This window comes from Ambystoma mexicanum, chromosome 1p (assembly GCF_040938575.1).
Source record: "Ambystoma mexicanum isolate Mex_15411 chromosome 1p, UKY_AmexF1_1, whole genome shotgun sequence".
Lineage (NCBI taxonomy): Eukaryota > Metazoa > Chordata > Amphibia > Caudata > Ambystomatidae > Ambystoma > Ambystoma mexicanum.
The window spans coordinates 815,433,037-815,449,351 of record NC_090921.1 but is presented as its reverse complement, the minus strand read 5'-3'; the positions used below and the strand labels follow the sequence as shown (position 1 = coordinate 815,449,351).

Genomic DNA, 16,315 nt, shown 5'->3' with positions numbered 1-16,315 from the left:
CATCAACTGTTTCTGTGTAGTAGTTCTGGCTGCATGGTATTCAGAGACGTTACTGGTCTTTTGTTTTCCTTTTTCTATCATTTATAGTTTATATTTTTTCACCATGAAGAAGATGAGGCTGGCATTCAAACATGTCCAGTTATTCGTCAAAACCAGCACAGTGGCACCCTTTGTGAAGCGATAAATTGTTGTGGCGTAGCCCAAGTAAATGTAATCTATCAGGAAAGGTTGCACACTCTACTTGTTGGCATATGTGTGGAATTATATCATTGTCTGAGACAAATAAGCGTCCAGAGTTCTTCATTGGTTGATATTTGTAAGGTAGTTATATAGATGTTCTGTGGATTATGTTGAATGAATGTAATTTTTGTTGGCACTATAATCATTTCGTGTCACTGTATTTTATGAGATTTGATGGATACTGATTATACCTGCTATAAATTTAATTAACTGTATATTTACCGGTTACAAAAATGAATTGTTGGATGCAACATGTGATCTATTTTTCTTACTATTTTAAACCCACCATGTATTATATAGTATCGGCATGGCGTCATTTATTGGTGATGGGTTTATCTTGTTGGCTAATGTAATAGAGACAAACTCAATGGGAAACAGTTTGATGCCTGCTTTAGAAGATGGATTAAGCTAAATAGTTCAATTAACTATCACGAAGATTGTGTTGTTTGGTTTATCTTTGTTTCAGAGTATGCCGCACCGATTTTTGTATAACAGCTTTTGCACTTTAACTTTACTTTCTTTGCTGCACCACATTTTGTACAGATGAGAGCAATAGCTTTTATGCGTGCGGTCGCCAATTTCACCTTTAGAGTTGTCTTTTGTTTCAACGCAGCTTCTAGTTCATAACAAGGAATGCATATGCTCCACCTCAAAGTCATTTACCTCGGCCAAGTCCTCGACCGATACGGAAATGGTTCAATGGCTCAAGGTAATAGATGCCATCCAATAATTTTCCTTTTTGAACTTCCAAGGTTTTAGGCTTAAATCGCTTCCAAGCTGGGAAATTGGCTTTCCCGTCCGCACATGGCAGACACCTATTGCAGATTCAAAAATAAAGGGGTGTACCTGCTTTTAATCCCTGGTCCTTCAGGTAAGGTATATAAGGTTTACAAAAAACAAAAGGTGGACCAATGGATGGAGATGACACAGATTATTCAAAACATATTACAAATTTTAATCAATAAACACATAGTACATTATTATATGCAATGTTTTAAAACCATAAATAACAATTCATCATCATATACTTCATATATTCAACTTTCAACTTCAATCCCAAACTCACTCATTCATTCAATCATTTCCTAAAAAAACGAATTTGACTCATTACACGTAATGTATTGTTCTCTTAATACATATGTTTCCAAAAACGTAATTAACACTCATTCAATCATTTCCTAAAAAAACGAATTTGACTCATTACACGTAATGTATTGTTCTCTTAATACATATGTTTCCAAAAACGTAATTAACATAGATATTATTTGGCCCAGTTTTTGCTTTCAGGTGTCGTATTATTCTGATTAGTAAATTAACCAAGTCTAAAGTCCCAAGAAACGGTGTGTTGACAAGAGTGAACCTGGTCAAGGGATGTCCCCTGGAACAGTTTAAAAAGACATTGTGAGACACAATTTTTGAAAGGTCAGCACCCGAAAGAGGGGGAACTAGGGGTGAATCCATCACCCAAAGAATACTTGAAAAGGAACTTTGTGTTTGTTTTGTTATTGAATACGTTAGGCCCTCGAAGGCAAGAAACTTCCAAGAGAAATGAGAGCTGGCCATCGAAGGTCCTGAGAGCTGCAAGTGGAACTGTCGTCTCATGCTGGGGAAGCTCGAGAGTGTGCTGTGCTCCAAGATCCCTCCTTACCCCGTGCTCAAAACACGGGGATGGGAGTTCCAGCCTATCACATCCTGACATATTTGAGAACACTCATTTCTTTTCTTGAAAACAATCCCACACCCTTTTTGTATTAGTTGTAAGGATTAGCAATAGGTTTCTTAGTATAGGCCCTTTTATTTCACACACCACTACTAGGACTCCCTTATTTTCATTTGATGGTCGACACTTGCTCCAATCTTAGTTTTAGGTTTAGATTAGGTGTTTTTCCAACCTAAATACAAACACCCTAGAACTGTCATCACTGTCTTTACTGTTGCCACCATGATTTCCTTACAACGGGAACAGACGTATGTTTGTGTTTACCACTGTCATGCACTGGATGTGAAAGCGGAAGTGGAAGCGCAGCGGGCTTATGGTGCGTAGCGTCGGCAGGCCGGGAAGTGCCTTCTGCTGCCATGTGGCCTTTCTTCGACGTATCTGTTGAAGACCGGCTCAGGGATGCGTTCTTATGTTTGTGTGAATGGGTATGTCTTTCGCCAGATGTTTTCCCACTATCAGAGATCTGAGCCTGTCTTCCGTGGCTGAGGACTGACGCGTGGGAGTTAGAGGACACCTCTAAAATGTCTTTGGCATCTGAAAACGGAGCCATCGCTGCGATGGCCTTATAAACCAGATTCACAGGCACCGGTGGGAGTTTCAGACTCAGCCATCATAGCATAGGCCACCCACCAATTGGTACATTTCTCTTTGAGAGTCTTCGGGCTTAAAGAGTTTACACGATGCACATCGCCCTGCTGGATGATCACGAGGAAGGCAGTGGTTACACACTCCAAGGCATAAAATAAGCAGTGTTGCATAGCAATTTGCTATGCAATTCTGTAGTTTTACTAATTAAGTGGCCCACTTCAATGAAAGCACAGCGCTCCCTGCATTCCTCTCTTGCCGTTGGTGCTCTCTTCACCTTATTTTCTCTGTTCACTTCAAGTGCTAATGGAGGGAAAGTGCAGCAGTAATCCTCTAAGTGGCAAATGCATGTGTAGGAGTGCGAGATGTTTTTTCTTCAAATAATTGCAAACCAGAAGTAATCAGCATGATCGTTTTATTAAGCTTTTTATATCCTGTCTGGCAAAGACAAGTATGTGTCAACTTTAAATCTTTTAAAAAGACAGTGATGCAATTCCATTTCTAAAATGTAAGTTGTTAAATAATACATAATTATAGTATTGAGACTGTAAAATCTTGCATCTATCTATGCTTTATAATAAAGTTTAGGTTAGTGTATCTGAATTTCATCGTGTCAACTATATTTCATTTTGTTGAGGAAGAAATCATGTTGACTAGTGAACCTTTGAAAATGTACATTATCACATGATCAAATGCTTTTGATGGCAAACCTAGTTCTGTAACCTGCAAGTTGCATACATCTTGCAACTGGTGTTCAACCCATGATCAAACCCGTACTCCTAGACATTCAATATTATCACCCTGTTGCTTTATACCAGATACCCTGAAAGCAAGATGACCACAAACTACAATATTCCACCTAGTTTGGCCAGTTCTCTGCCTGCTATGCAATCCACTCTGCTTAGTCACTTTCTTTCCTCGTACATAATAAATACACAAAGCAAACTAAATGCTTATGCAAAGTAGTGATCAATAGTTCCATCCAGTCTGTAGATCTATAGATCTACTGCAATACCAAACACTGTAGTTAGCTTCTAGAGCTTGCTTTGCTTTATGACTGTATTATATATTACCACCTGCAGGTGACAGCTGGCCCAACTGTTTTCAGAGCCTTTATCATATTTATTTGTGACCATTCATGCAGCTAACCTTTTACATTTTACAGACACTAATCTATAGTTCACATTGTTGATTTGCCCACACAGTCGAGTAGATTTTACGAAAGACGAGTAGCATTTACAAGAGATGTTTGAAACATTTATTTAGCATCTACTTTTTTGCAGTAAATGTCAAATAATGTTTCACTGTGCATGGCTGGACTCTGGGGGGCAGCAGTGTGCCAAAATTAAAGTGGGTTTGTAGTGACATGCACCATTTTACAGACATTGCATTATACATTTGTTGTCCTTCCTTTCTATGGTTTCAAGTGCATTTCTCTTAGGTTGAATAGGTAAACTAAGTTACCCCGACGTGCAGGTCTAGCTGAAGATTAAAGAATTTGCAAGGCCTAACTCCTCTCACAAATGTCTTATTTCAGCACTAAGCAAAACTGCTTTATCGTTGTTCATTTCATGTCTTGGGTACAAATCATCCGGTGACATTAGCAATATTAGTACAAAATTGCTAATCAAATGGGTGTGTTTGCTAATCAAAAACAATTTAATTCGCAAACTCTGCTAATCAATTTGGAAAACTAATTTATGCCTTCCACTCGATGAGTGTCCTTCCAAAGAAATTTTCTGTTACAGGATGGAAAGAATTTAAAAGGAGTTCTTTCCATTTTTGTGTATAAATGTATAGGCATCTAGACACGTAGCAGAAAAAGGAAGTGGAAATGTGCATTCTCTAAGAGCCTATCGCCGAGCTGTCGAATTCGCCGAAAACAACAGCTGATGGATGTGGAATGTTGCTTGCCGAACATGCATCTAGGTTGCATCTGTCGAAAGGCACGAGAAATATATAAGTAACGTAACTATTAATATCAAAGTAGCGAAAGCTACGGACTCCGCATAGAATCAACTGACCAAGATGGCGGAAAAAAACTATCTAAGGTACCTTCATGTGTGACGTACCATGGGTACAGTACATGTCACACTAGGGATGGTATTAGAAACACATCCAGTCGACGTCCCTTTTTTCGAACTTCAAAAACAAGTCATGCAATTGTCCGCACCGGCCACTAGATGTCAGCCTATGCAAAGCATGCAATTCTAAGCAGATCCACATGCCTCCGAAATATGCTCTACAGGGTCCTCGTTTGTCTGCATTGACCCCAGTTCATCTACCTAACCTGGTTAATGTACCACTACGAAAGCTCTCTTGTAAGGCATCTGGTTGTGGGTTTGCCCAGCCTACAATATGTGACTATTAACATGTTTGTCAACACACAATGCTCTCAATAAATACATGTAATAAAGTAGAATCTATTCATTCATCTTCTGGTTGATTTGTCTATTCAACTTTGAGGTCACCAACTTTTTCTTCACAGGAAAATAGTTTGTCTTTACAATTGTACATGTATTCAAATCCGGTAATCACAGTTCTTTATTTGAGATTCCCTAATACCCCGAAAAAGGGTCATCTCCTTTATGCAAAAGATTTATATATGTCCAGATAACACTTATTGCTGTTGCTGTGTTGAAAGACACCCAATAACAATCTTCCAGTATGCATCTGCGGCCTGGTCAAGTATGGTAGAAGTTCACATACCTGGTGCAATCTGCATGTATGCATTTTAGGTACCTATCACATTCTGGCAAAACTATATCCAAACCTTTCACTTTAGCATTTTACACTATGTTTATGTTTTGGTGTAGGTAAGGTGGTGCAAAATCTTTTTGCTATAAAGACAACGGATACTCCGTTTTCTTTACATATGTAGCACCGTGAATCACTACATAGCAAGATTTTATTTTCTGCAGTTCCAAAATGTGGTATGTTAAGGTGACATTAGTTCTAGATATGATAGTTTCGGACAGTACCATAAGCCTTCCTGTCCGCAGAAAGGGTGAAACAAGAGTGTAATAAGAAACCAAAAAATGAAACAGATACAGGAAGTGAAAAGGAAGAGCTGAATGAAGCCATCTGGTTTGCTAAAACAGTGCTGAAAAAACATCAGCAATTCAGATTGGGAATCAAAACATTCCCACAAATATTTGAGAACAGTTAGTTCCGTTGTGCTCAGCAGTGGGGAATACAACACGCAACATGAGCAAGCCAGATTTTGGTAATGTGGCTCCTGAAACATTTACATCCATCGAGTTTCTGGAAGATTTGATACAGGACATCAAACTACTAGTTTCTGGGATAAACAAGCACTCTGCATTTAGATGCAACTGCAGGGGATGTGAACAGTTCCACCCTTATCCTCCCCATCCCCCTCCAAGTCATGGAGTAAGCAAAAGCAAACCAGTATTTGGAATACAATCGGGCTCAGCAATGCATTTTAAAGATTTTTTTCTTTCAAAATGTAATGTCTATAAAGGCACAGTGGAGCTCATGAAATACTCCAATGCTGAAAGATCTGCACAGTAGTTCCCAATGTTTATGTGCCTCTGCATCCCAAAATACATTCATGGGCTCATCAGAAAATGGCCCACCCAGTAGACACTGAGGCAGTCTGAGAAGATGCACAACATACTTATGTCTCTGCTCCTGCTGAACAAGACGCTCGATAGATAGCTTGCTTGAAATCTAATAATATCAGGGATTGTACAGGTAGGCATCAGGGTCATTAAGTAGAAACTACACCCTGGTGAACCAAGATGCCCTGGATGACCTCCATAAGCTAGTACATTGTCTAAATGTATCTACTGAACAGGAGGCAGAGTTTGAAACTCACCTGGCCATCTTTACATTGTCTGCTTCATCTTTTCCCCATTCCCAATCCTTTTTTGGGTCCACAGCAAAGTGCACAGGGAGAAGTTTGTGCTCAGAGTCGGTCAGTGGAATCACTGCTAAGAAAAAACAATCTTTCAGGAAGTGGTTTGAATTTGAGCAAATAAACACTGAGTCTTATAAAGACATTACAATCACATCCACAATTCACACAATCTACAGAGCTGGTTAAAAGGTTCTAAAAGTGAACTGCACACCTTCCAAAATGCAAAACATTGTATCCAGCTAAACTACAAATCGGCTCAGAGCATCTGAATTATCCCTACCCATCAAACGCTATACTTCCCTAGGTACCTAGGATTTCAACGCAAGCAAGACGAACTACATCTCAGCAGCTTATAACACCCCTTGCCCATGCTTTGCTATGGGTCTCATTCAAACTGGTAAATTGTAACTCAATTATTTCATACACAACGGAATGTGCAAGCTGCCAATCTCAGATCAGATCCTTCTTTGACTAGCAGGGATCAATATAGAATTAATGAGAACAAGGAGACGTTGCAACCTCAGCCCCACACGCTCCACTTTCAGCAATGTACACACCTTTTACTGCAGTACTTTTTCAGTTTTGCTATAAAACAGTCTCAAAGCAGGTTGGAGGAACAGTTTAACTGGTGGAAGGGACTCAAGTATGCAGTCCATCGTTCAGTGGTCCCCCAAATGGGAAAGCCACAGGGGAAGAAACAGTACTAAGAGAATGGAGTTGGACAAAGGCCTAACACATTTTAGCACAGCACTCACAATGTTCAATATAGAGGTTTCCAATTCCAGACTATCATCAGCCCAAAGTCTCTGAATTAACCTTCGACTCAGCAAGTAGTTACTTACCTGTAACTGTTGTTCTCCAGCATGGGTCTGGAATGGATTCACATGCTCATGAATATTCCCTGTCGTCAGGCCGGGAATCCTCAGTAAAATGAAAAACAGTTTCACTTTCACTTACAAACTGTCTTTCTCCAATAAACCAATCACTGAGCGCTGGGTCATATTGCCGACAGCCAATGACTGCCCTCTCCCTAAGCCAGTCCTCTGGCAGCCGTCTTCAGATTTGGTAGCATGTAAAGTGGCAGTCTGACCAAGAAGAGCCACAGAGGGGCAAAAGGGAGGTTTCGCATTTGAATCCATGCCAGACCAATGCTGGAGAACAACAGTAAGTAACTTGTTCCTTCTCCGGCATGGGGCCTGGCATAGATTCACATGCTCATGAATAAAGAATACATAGCAGTACATGCATACACAACCACGGGAAGTGACAAGGCTCAACAGAAGCAATTCCTCCTACCTCTGGAACAGGCTCACCTTCAAGCAAACAGGTTGCGTAGCACTGCTTGGCCGACCCTGGACTCCTCTCTGGAATCCCTTTCGACAAAGCAGAATCTTGTGAAGGTGTGCGTAGACCTCCAAGTAGCAGCCCTGCAGATGTCCCCCAGGGGCACACCAGACAGGAACGCCGCCGTCGCAGCGATCGCTCTGGTGGAATGGGCTCTGGGCAACGGTCGGTTTGCCAACCGGTGACAGTACGTGATACAGCCGGAGAGCCACCTGGAAATGGAAGCCTTGTACAATGCTTTCCCATGGTTCACAGGACCAAAGTTCACGAAAAGTTGAGATGTCTTCGGGAAACTCTTTGTGCCTGCCACATATAACTTTGGAGCATGCGCCACATCCAGAGAGTGCAAAGTCCTTTCAGCCGGTGACAAATGAGCCGGAAAAAACACAGGCAACCAAAGGTTTGTTGAGGTGGAATTCCGACAGGGCCTGAATCTCACCTACCCTCCTGGCAGAAGTGATGGCCACGAGATAAAACGTTTTCCACGAAAGGAACTTGAGAGGAATTTTATGCATAGGCTCGAAGGGGCCCCCGCCCCCATCAGCCTCGTCAGTAGCATGTTGAATTCCCACGCCCACGGGGCAGGCGCCTTCACCGGCGGGAATGATCGAAACAGTCCTTTGAGGAACTCCTTGACTAGACTGTGTGACCAAAGAGGACTGTCCCAGAGACCTGGTGTAGCGGGAGATAGCCGCCAGATGCACTTTGATGGAGGCATGCCTCAGCCCCGCCTTGGCCAAAGATAACAAGTACGGAAGGATCTGAGGGGCCGTGACCCTCAGAGGGTTGATCTTCTGCGTCCGGCACCAAGTAGCGAAATGCTTCCACGTGTGCCCGTAGCACTTAAGAGTCCACGATGCTCTGGCCCTGGCAAGGACCTCCCTGCAGTATGTACCCACCAAACTCTAAGGCTGCAAGAGCCAGGCCTTCAGGTTCAGTGACCCTGGGTCGTGATGGAGGATTTCTCTTCCTTCTATGGCGAGCATATCTGCAACCACTGGTAGCTTGACTGAGGGGACGTCGACAGGCTGAGAAAGTCCAGGTACCAAATCTGCCTCGGCCATGCCGAGGCGACGAGGATCATCCTGCATTAGCACCGTTTGAGTTGATTGATGACTCGCAGCAGGAGAGGCAAAGGCAGGAACGCGCACAGGAACAGGCCTTCCCACGGGAAGGAGAACGCGACCCCCATGCTCCCCGGCTGGTGGAACCTGCTGGAGAATCTCTGGCATTTTGAGTTTGTTGCCGTCGCAAACGGCTCGATCTGGGGTCTGCTCCACCTGAGCAAGAGGTTATCCACTTGATCCTGCCGAAGCTCCCAGAGCGCAACTCCCTGCTGAGGGAGTCGGCGCTGGTGTTCTTGACTCCCACCAGGTGAAAAGGAAGTAGAAACATCCCCTCGGCGACGGCCCAGTGCCACAAGTCCTGCGCCTCTCTGGAGAGCGCTGGGGATTTGGTGTCCCCCTTCTTCCTGATGTGGGTGGGATTGTCCGTGAAGACCCCCACCACATTGCCCTTGAGGGATGGAAGGAACGACCTGAGGGCCCAGAACATTGCTCGCCGTTCAAGGACATTGATGTGAAGATCCCTCCCCTCCGGTAGCCACAGGCCTCTGGCGTGGAGACGTCTGGTGTGGGCTCCCCAGCCCTCCAGGGACGTGTATGGGGTGACCATCTCTTGGTATGGGAGAATCTGGAAATCCGTGCCCCTGGAGATGTTGGAGCGTACGCCCCACCACCTTATTGCTCGACGGAACTCCTCGTCTGCAAAACTTCTGGACATCTGCACCCACCAAGCGTCCAGGAATTCCTTAAGGGGCCGCATCCGCAACCTGCATTGCCTGATCTGGCACATCATCATGCCGAGCAGCAACTTGATGGTCCGTACCGTGGCGATGTTCAGTGCGAAGAGCCGTTGAACCATGCCCAAAATCGCTGGTACGCGCTCTTCTGAGGGGGGCCGCCAGACAGGAGACTGTTGAGCCTGGACCCCAGGAACAGCGTGTTCTGCGATGGAATCAAGCAGGACTTTGGATAGTTCACTGAGAACCCCAGATCTGTCAGCAGCCGGACGGTCCTGTCCGTGTGTTTGACTTCCCTTGACCTGGCCCGGATGAGCCAGTCGTCTAGGTACGGATACACATGCATCCCTTGCAGACGTAGATGGGCCGCCACTGGTGGCAGACACTTCGTAAACACCCTGGGTGCCGACTTCAGTCTGAAGGGGAGTGCAAAGACTGGAGGGGGTGTCTGTACTTCCGCTCTCTATATGGTAGAGGAGAGGCACAGAGGACCCCAGCCAAGGTTCTCTATTATTGGTAACGTAGTCGAGCAATCAAGGCCTAGCTTCTCAGGAGATGATGCAGGCTGGTTCTTAAGTACAGTGTAGTCCCCGAACCCCCACAATGGAATGTCCACACACTGTATTACTGAAAACACAGTCTTTATATAATTAATATTCAAAGGTAGGTACACAATCACAATAACGCACTTTGTACTCGGAAAACAACAATGATAAATATATACAATTCTAAAATGGTACCACCAATGTTATCGAATCTCATTAAAGTGCATCAACTGTACGGTTAAAATGTCACACAGATCAATAACGGGAAAACCAGCAATAGAGATAGGTAGGAAAGCAAGATGGTTGAAACGGTAAGCAGAATACTGGCCCCTACCACTAGGTACCGCTCTGTGTGGAGATCCCCCCCCACCTGGGCAACCTGTAAAATAAAGATATATAGCACAAGCCCAGTCCATATATTGTTCAATAGCCTTATTTCCTCCTATTAAGGTTTTACCCCCCCAATGTACCTGGTGGAGTAGAGTTCTTTGAAGACGCGTCGAAGGATCCTTCTTGAGTGACTCCATTTAAAGCAGGAGCCACGGATCGTCGAGAGGCGTCGAAGATGGTGAACTTGTCGTCGACGATGAGAAGTTCAAGGGTGCCGAGACCCCGATGTCGATCCAGGCGGTGCTTGTCAACGACGTCCTGCGAGGATGAGGTGTGTGGGGCACCTCGGCAACAGATTGTTCAGGACCGCAAAGAGTTTCAGAAGAACTGTGGCCCAACAAGGGCGTCGAGTCGTCAAAGTCTTTGTGGCCTTCAGGTGGCGGGAAACCCACCGGCGGATTCTCCTCGGCACGTTGGTCGTCCTCGACTTTCTCCAGCGGGACAAAGCGGTTAACGTTGCGGGCAAGGGAGTCCTTGGATTCAAACGTTCTTAGGCAAGGGAGCGGGCGGCTCTAGTCGTCAGCGGCACAGCGTCAAGTGGTCCCCATGGCTGGGCAACACAACTTCGACGGGCCTCCAGCGTTTACACAAACCTGCGAACCCTAGTCGACGGCAATAGACTTCGACAGAGGCGAAGTCCGGGTGCTTTGCTTCGTTCTCCTCAGTGGTCCCGTCTCGGGTCGGCAGCCTTTCGAGGGTCTGACTTCCAGGGAGCTTCGGCGAAGGTTAGCGGTGCTCAATGGCCCCTCGGAGCACGGGAAGAGGGCGCCTTACCAGGTCCTCTCTCGGATCAGTCCTTGACGAGTTCGGCAGCTTTCAGATCAGGTCGAAGCAAATGCAACAGCAAGTCTTTGTCTTCCAACTGGGCATCGAGGATCAGCAGTTCCAGTTACTCTTCAAGTGTAGACGCAGCTTCTGAACAATTTCCAGTGGTGTGAGGTCCCCAGATATACTATCTTGTCTCTCATCCACACTGCTGGGTCACTCTCAACAGCCAATCATACAGAAGGGCATTCATGCAGTCAGTCAGCCAATCAGGCACACAGTGCATTCAGGCCATCCTTCTCCCTCTCAGACACTCGCAACAAGGAATGTGGATTGGGACAAGTACCCAGCCATTCAACACTACACATTGCATTCAGGCCAGTTTCGGGCAGGGCTGACTCAGTCTTTGTCTCTCATAACAGAAACCAGACAGCCACAACAAGAAGTGCATATTGGTCACACACTCCATTCACCCAGGTCCCACCCACAGGGCGTACCCACAATATACAGTCACTGGGAAGGCTCCAGTCAGTCTGGACTGGACTTCACAACACCACCATATATGGAACTTCCACCCAACAGCCAGTCAGGGGGAAGGGACAGAGTCAGGGCTTCCCAGGACTTTGGGAAAACAAGTTAACAGGTAATAGAAAGCAAGAGGCCACAAGGGCCATCTTGTTTTCCATCAGGAATCAACTGATTCCAATGGCAGGGCCAGGGTATCCCAAAATGGAGGATACTCAGCGCACCTGTCAAATTCAGCATGGAGCTGCCACCAACCCATACCCTGCTCTGCGGGCCACCCACAGGTGCCCAAAAACATACACTAGGGGAAAAGGGTTGTACCCCCACCCATGGGTGCCGTAAGGGTATCCCACAGGTCTGTTCACCAAACCAAAAGAGAGAGCTGCACCGCCAGGAGTCCCACATGAACTCCGGCGCGGAAAATATGACAGAACACACAATAAAAAGGCAGTAACGGACAAGGATACGGAGGCCCTGTCCCTCCGATGCATTTCCAGCATCGCAGGGAGGGCCTTGAATTGGTAGTGCTTTCCCTGTACGACGAAGCGCAGGAACTTCCGATGTTTCTCGTGAATGGGGACGTGGAAGTAAGCGTTCTATAGATCCAGCAACGTCAGGAAGGCCACTTCTTCCAGTTGGCCGAGCACAAGCTGGAACTTGGCCATCCTGAATTTGTGGGAGTGAGGAACTTGTTTAGACGCCGCAGGTCGAGAATGGGCCACCAGCCCTCGGTCTTCTTTACCAAGAAGTATCTTCAGTAGACTCCGGAGCCCCGGAGTGGCTTTGGAACAAGCCCCATCGCCCCTTTTCTTAGAATGGCCTGTACTTCCTGCAGAAGCCAAGGGATGTGCTGCTCCTGCCGGGCCACTGCTGGTATCTGCGGACACTTGTGCTGGAACTCTAGAGTGTGTTCGCAGGCGTGGACGAAGCCCGCCAGTCAGCCTCCCACCGGGTGGAGGCCCGACATCCTGGACGGTTCAATCATGCTTCGTGGCCTGCGTGTCACCTTGGGAGCAACAACGGCCGCCACCTTTGAAAGCCTTGGAACAACCCCTGTAGGCCTCCTGGGTCTTGGAAAGGGAGGGTTACGGTACAAGGATGATCCCCCGCCGAAAACCTTCAACAATCTTCCAGATTTGCTTCCTGAGGCACGAAAGGACGCTGATGCTGCTAAAACGTGCCTAGGGCCCGGGCCGTCTCCGTGTCGGTCTTGATAGCCTGCACCGACTCGTCGAAGGCCTTCCCAAAGAGATGGTCTCCGTCAAAAGGCATGTCCAGGACCCTCGCCTGAACTTCCCGCTGAAAATTGGTGGCTTTCAACCAGCAACGAGGACGGAGGCAGACACCGTTCCCACGCTGTCGGGAACGCTGTGTCCGCAATGTCCAGGGCCACGGTGATGGCATTGCCCGATGCCACCTCGCCCTCCTGGAGAATTTCCAGCGCCTCGAGCTGTTTGTCGCCAGGGAGAAATTACAGCAGCAGGACCATCTTGTACCACAGCTCACGGTCATATTTATTTATTTATTACATTTGTATAGCGCACAAACAGCCCTTGGGCATCGAGGCGCTCTTACTTGCGGAGAACTTAGTTACAGGGTAGGTACAGCTGGGAAATGCATTTACATGTTGTACACTGATACATTAGGGTACATAGTCTATTTATAAATACATTTTGAGGTTTATCAGGCGATGCAGGTGATTGTGACATACATCAGGCGAAAAGCGTAGTTTTCATGGTTTTACGGAATGCCATAAGAGATACCCCGCCTCGAAGGGTAGGAGGTAGGGCATTCCAGTATGAGGGTGCGAGGTAGGGCATTCCAGTGTAAGGGTGCAAGGTAGGAGAAGCTAGCGCCACCCGCTCTAGTTCCCTTTACCATGGGCGCTCAAAGAATGTTGGCGTAGGGTGTTCTATTTGGCCTTGTGGAGGTGGATCCTTTGCGATAGGTAGTCAGGTGCGGAGAGGTGGGTGCACTTCTAGGTTAGTGTCAATGCTTTGATAAGATCCTTTCTTTTATTGGGAGCCAGTGGGCTGATTTTCTGGCAGCCGTAATGTGTTCTCTTTTGGAGATGTCTTGAGCAGGTTTTTTGTGGATGTCCCGAAGAAGAGTACATTACAATAGTCTAGCCTTGAGCCAGTAATGGCTCTGGTTATGTTGGTGCAGTTCTCTTTGGAGAGAAAAGGCTTAGCTGCGTTAACGAGTTTAGCATGGTATGCCGCAGAGGAGGCGATTGCATTGACTTGTATATTCATGGATAGGTTAGAATCCAGATAGACTCAGAGGGTTTTGACTGAGTCAGAAACTGGGATTTTAATAGAATCAATGGTGAAGTGGCTGAACTGTGTGTCAAGTTTTTAAGTGTTTCAGGGGAACCTACCAGAAGGAGTTCTGTCTTGTCAGAGTTGAGGCATAGTCCGTTGGCTGCCATCCAAGCCCGGATAGTGTTGTAGAGGTTGTTGAGAGTAGTGGAGTCTGTGTCATAGTTGCCGGTAAGGGTGAGGAGGATCTGGGTACCGTACCTGGCCAGGATCGCAAGAGCATTTGCTGCCTTGACTGTCATTGCTGCTGAGCAGACCACCCTTCTACCCGTGGCGTCCAACTTCTTTCCCCTCGCTGTCCGGGGGAACGGCGGCCTAATATGATGGATTTGAGGACTTCTTCCTCGCAGCCGCCAAGACCAGCGAGTCTGGGAAGGGCTGTGAGCAAAGGCATTTGCATGCAGACTCCGTCGCCCAGTATTTCTTTTCCAGCCTGTCTCTTTTCACCGGGGCTGAGGCGGGATTCCCCATCAGCACGAGCCCCTCATCCCAAACATCATCCAGGAGAGGCACTGACAGAACGGTCTTCCTCTTCACCTCTCGGCGCTGGTAAAGGAAACCCTCCTTGGTGTCTTCCATCGTTAGCTGGAAGAGCTCAGATGCACGGGCGCCCATGGAGTGGAACGATCCCACTTCTTCCGGTGGAGAAGCTTTCGGCAGCGGGGTAACGCCGCCGTCGTTGTCCATGTCGGTCATCGCTGCGTCTGTCCCCATATCCCTAGGGGGCGAGGGTATGTGAGCCAGTTGATGAGGTGGTGTGGGATGCCCTTTCCTCTTCTTCGCTGGGGGGGGGGCTGGTACCACCGGGGCTGGCCCCGAGGGTGCTGTCGGCATCCTCCTCTGGAACTCCGACACCAGCGGATGGAGAGTTGACGGGATGTCCAGCAATATGTCCTGGAAGGTAGCTGAGGTGTAGGCTTGCTCGGCCCAGCGCCCACATCGTCGTCGGCTCCGCCGTCATAGTCGTCCCCCTCGACGATTCCAATGTCGTCGATCTCAGCGTTTCCGCCGTGGTTCTCCACGTCCTCCGGGACCGTGTAAACGACACCATGTCCTCTTCGATCAAAGAAGAAATATCTGTGCCCTGGAGCACGGTAGAGGTCTCCACTGCCCCCCAACCCCATTTTTGCATTGTGAGGGGTCGGAGCCGGGCTCAGGGCTGGCATCCTTTTCTCTGATGTTTTCTCCACAGGCTTGGCCGAAGCCTCCCGCCTGGGAGAAATGGTCACTCTGGGCGCTGTAGGGTTGCCCCGGAATGGGTGAGCCCCTTTTGCCTTTGAGAGGGCGGCTGCCACCAGCTCGATCGTCGAGGATTACTTCTCCTGGACTACCTGGGCCTTCAGGGGTAGGTCAGAAACCTTACCCTGCGCCTTGGTCTTCTCCGGCTTCTCCCACAGGTTACCGGGGTTAGCCGATTTCCTCTTTGAGGAGGAGCTGGAGCAATGGCCTGTAATGGAGGTAGACGGCGAAGGTGAGAACGCCCTGCTCATTGCAGGACCCGCTTGTGCAGCGACCCCGATGGAATCTGACACACAGTGCTTGGCCTTGTCTTGGGCCCCCGCGGATGGAGCACCCTCAAAGGACTTAATAGCCCGCTCCTCGGACCAGCCGGTCCTGGGTGAGGCATGCCCCTGCTTGCCACACAGGGTACAGACCGCGGCGTTGAGCCACACTGCCAATCTACTGTGCGGATCATTTACGGTGCGTTTGGTGAAATCCAGGCAACTTTCGCAATCCGCTTCCTTGTGGTCCAGATGAAGACAGCAGAGGCACTGGGTGTGTTTTTGTCCTCGACAAACACATTCCTCAATCCAAGGCTGGAGGAGAGCTTGAAGAGAACCCTCTGTCGTCCTTCTCCGACATGGTCCGGCGTGCAGTGTAGGCCCGATGGCCTTCTGGAATCTTCGATGAAACTCGATGAGTCTTGCCCCTGAGGCGCGATGAAAGACGCCGATAAATGGATCCCTGCTTGTCGGTAAAAGGAACGAAAGAGCACACAGGCTCCATTTGACAAAAAAAGTGACTTAACGAAAAAGCGCGAAAACGTAGAAAAGCTCACAGAGCAAAACTCAAGGATTCCCAGTGCTTGAACGTGCAGTAAAAATCTGAAGATGGCTGTCAGAGGAGAGGCTTAGGGAGAGAGCAGTCATTGGCTCGGGGCAGTATGACCCAGAGCTCAGTGCTTGGTTTATAGGA

The 16,315-nt window shown here is 47.5% G+C and overlaps 1 protein-coding gene across 5 annotated transcripts in view; it reads right to left on the bottom strand.

Moving 5' to 3' along the window:
* The window catches only part of OTUD7B (OTU deubiquitinase 7B), a 932,635-nt gene that overhangs the window by 91,212 nt on the left and 825,108 nt on the right, over nt 1-16,315 (bottom strand). For 3 of the 5 annotated variants that reach the window (XM_069652353.1, XM_069652334.1, XM_069652315.1), the window contains exon 9: nt 6,387-6,501. In XM_069652353.1, the coding sequence (XP_069508454.1) occupies nt 6,387-6,501 (115 nt within the window). The remainder of the gene's footprint in view (nt 1-6,386; nt 6,502-16,315) is intronic. The other 2 variants (XM_069652344.1, XM_069652325.1) reach the window with 1 other exon arrangement.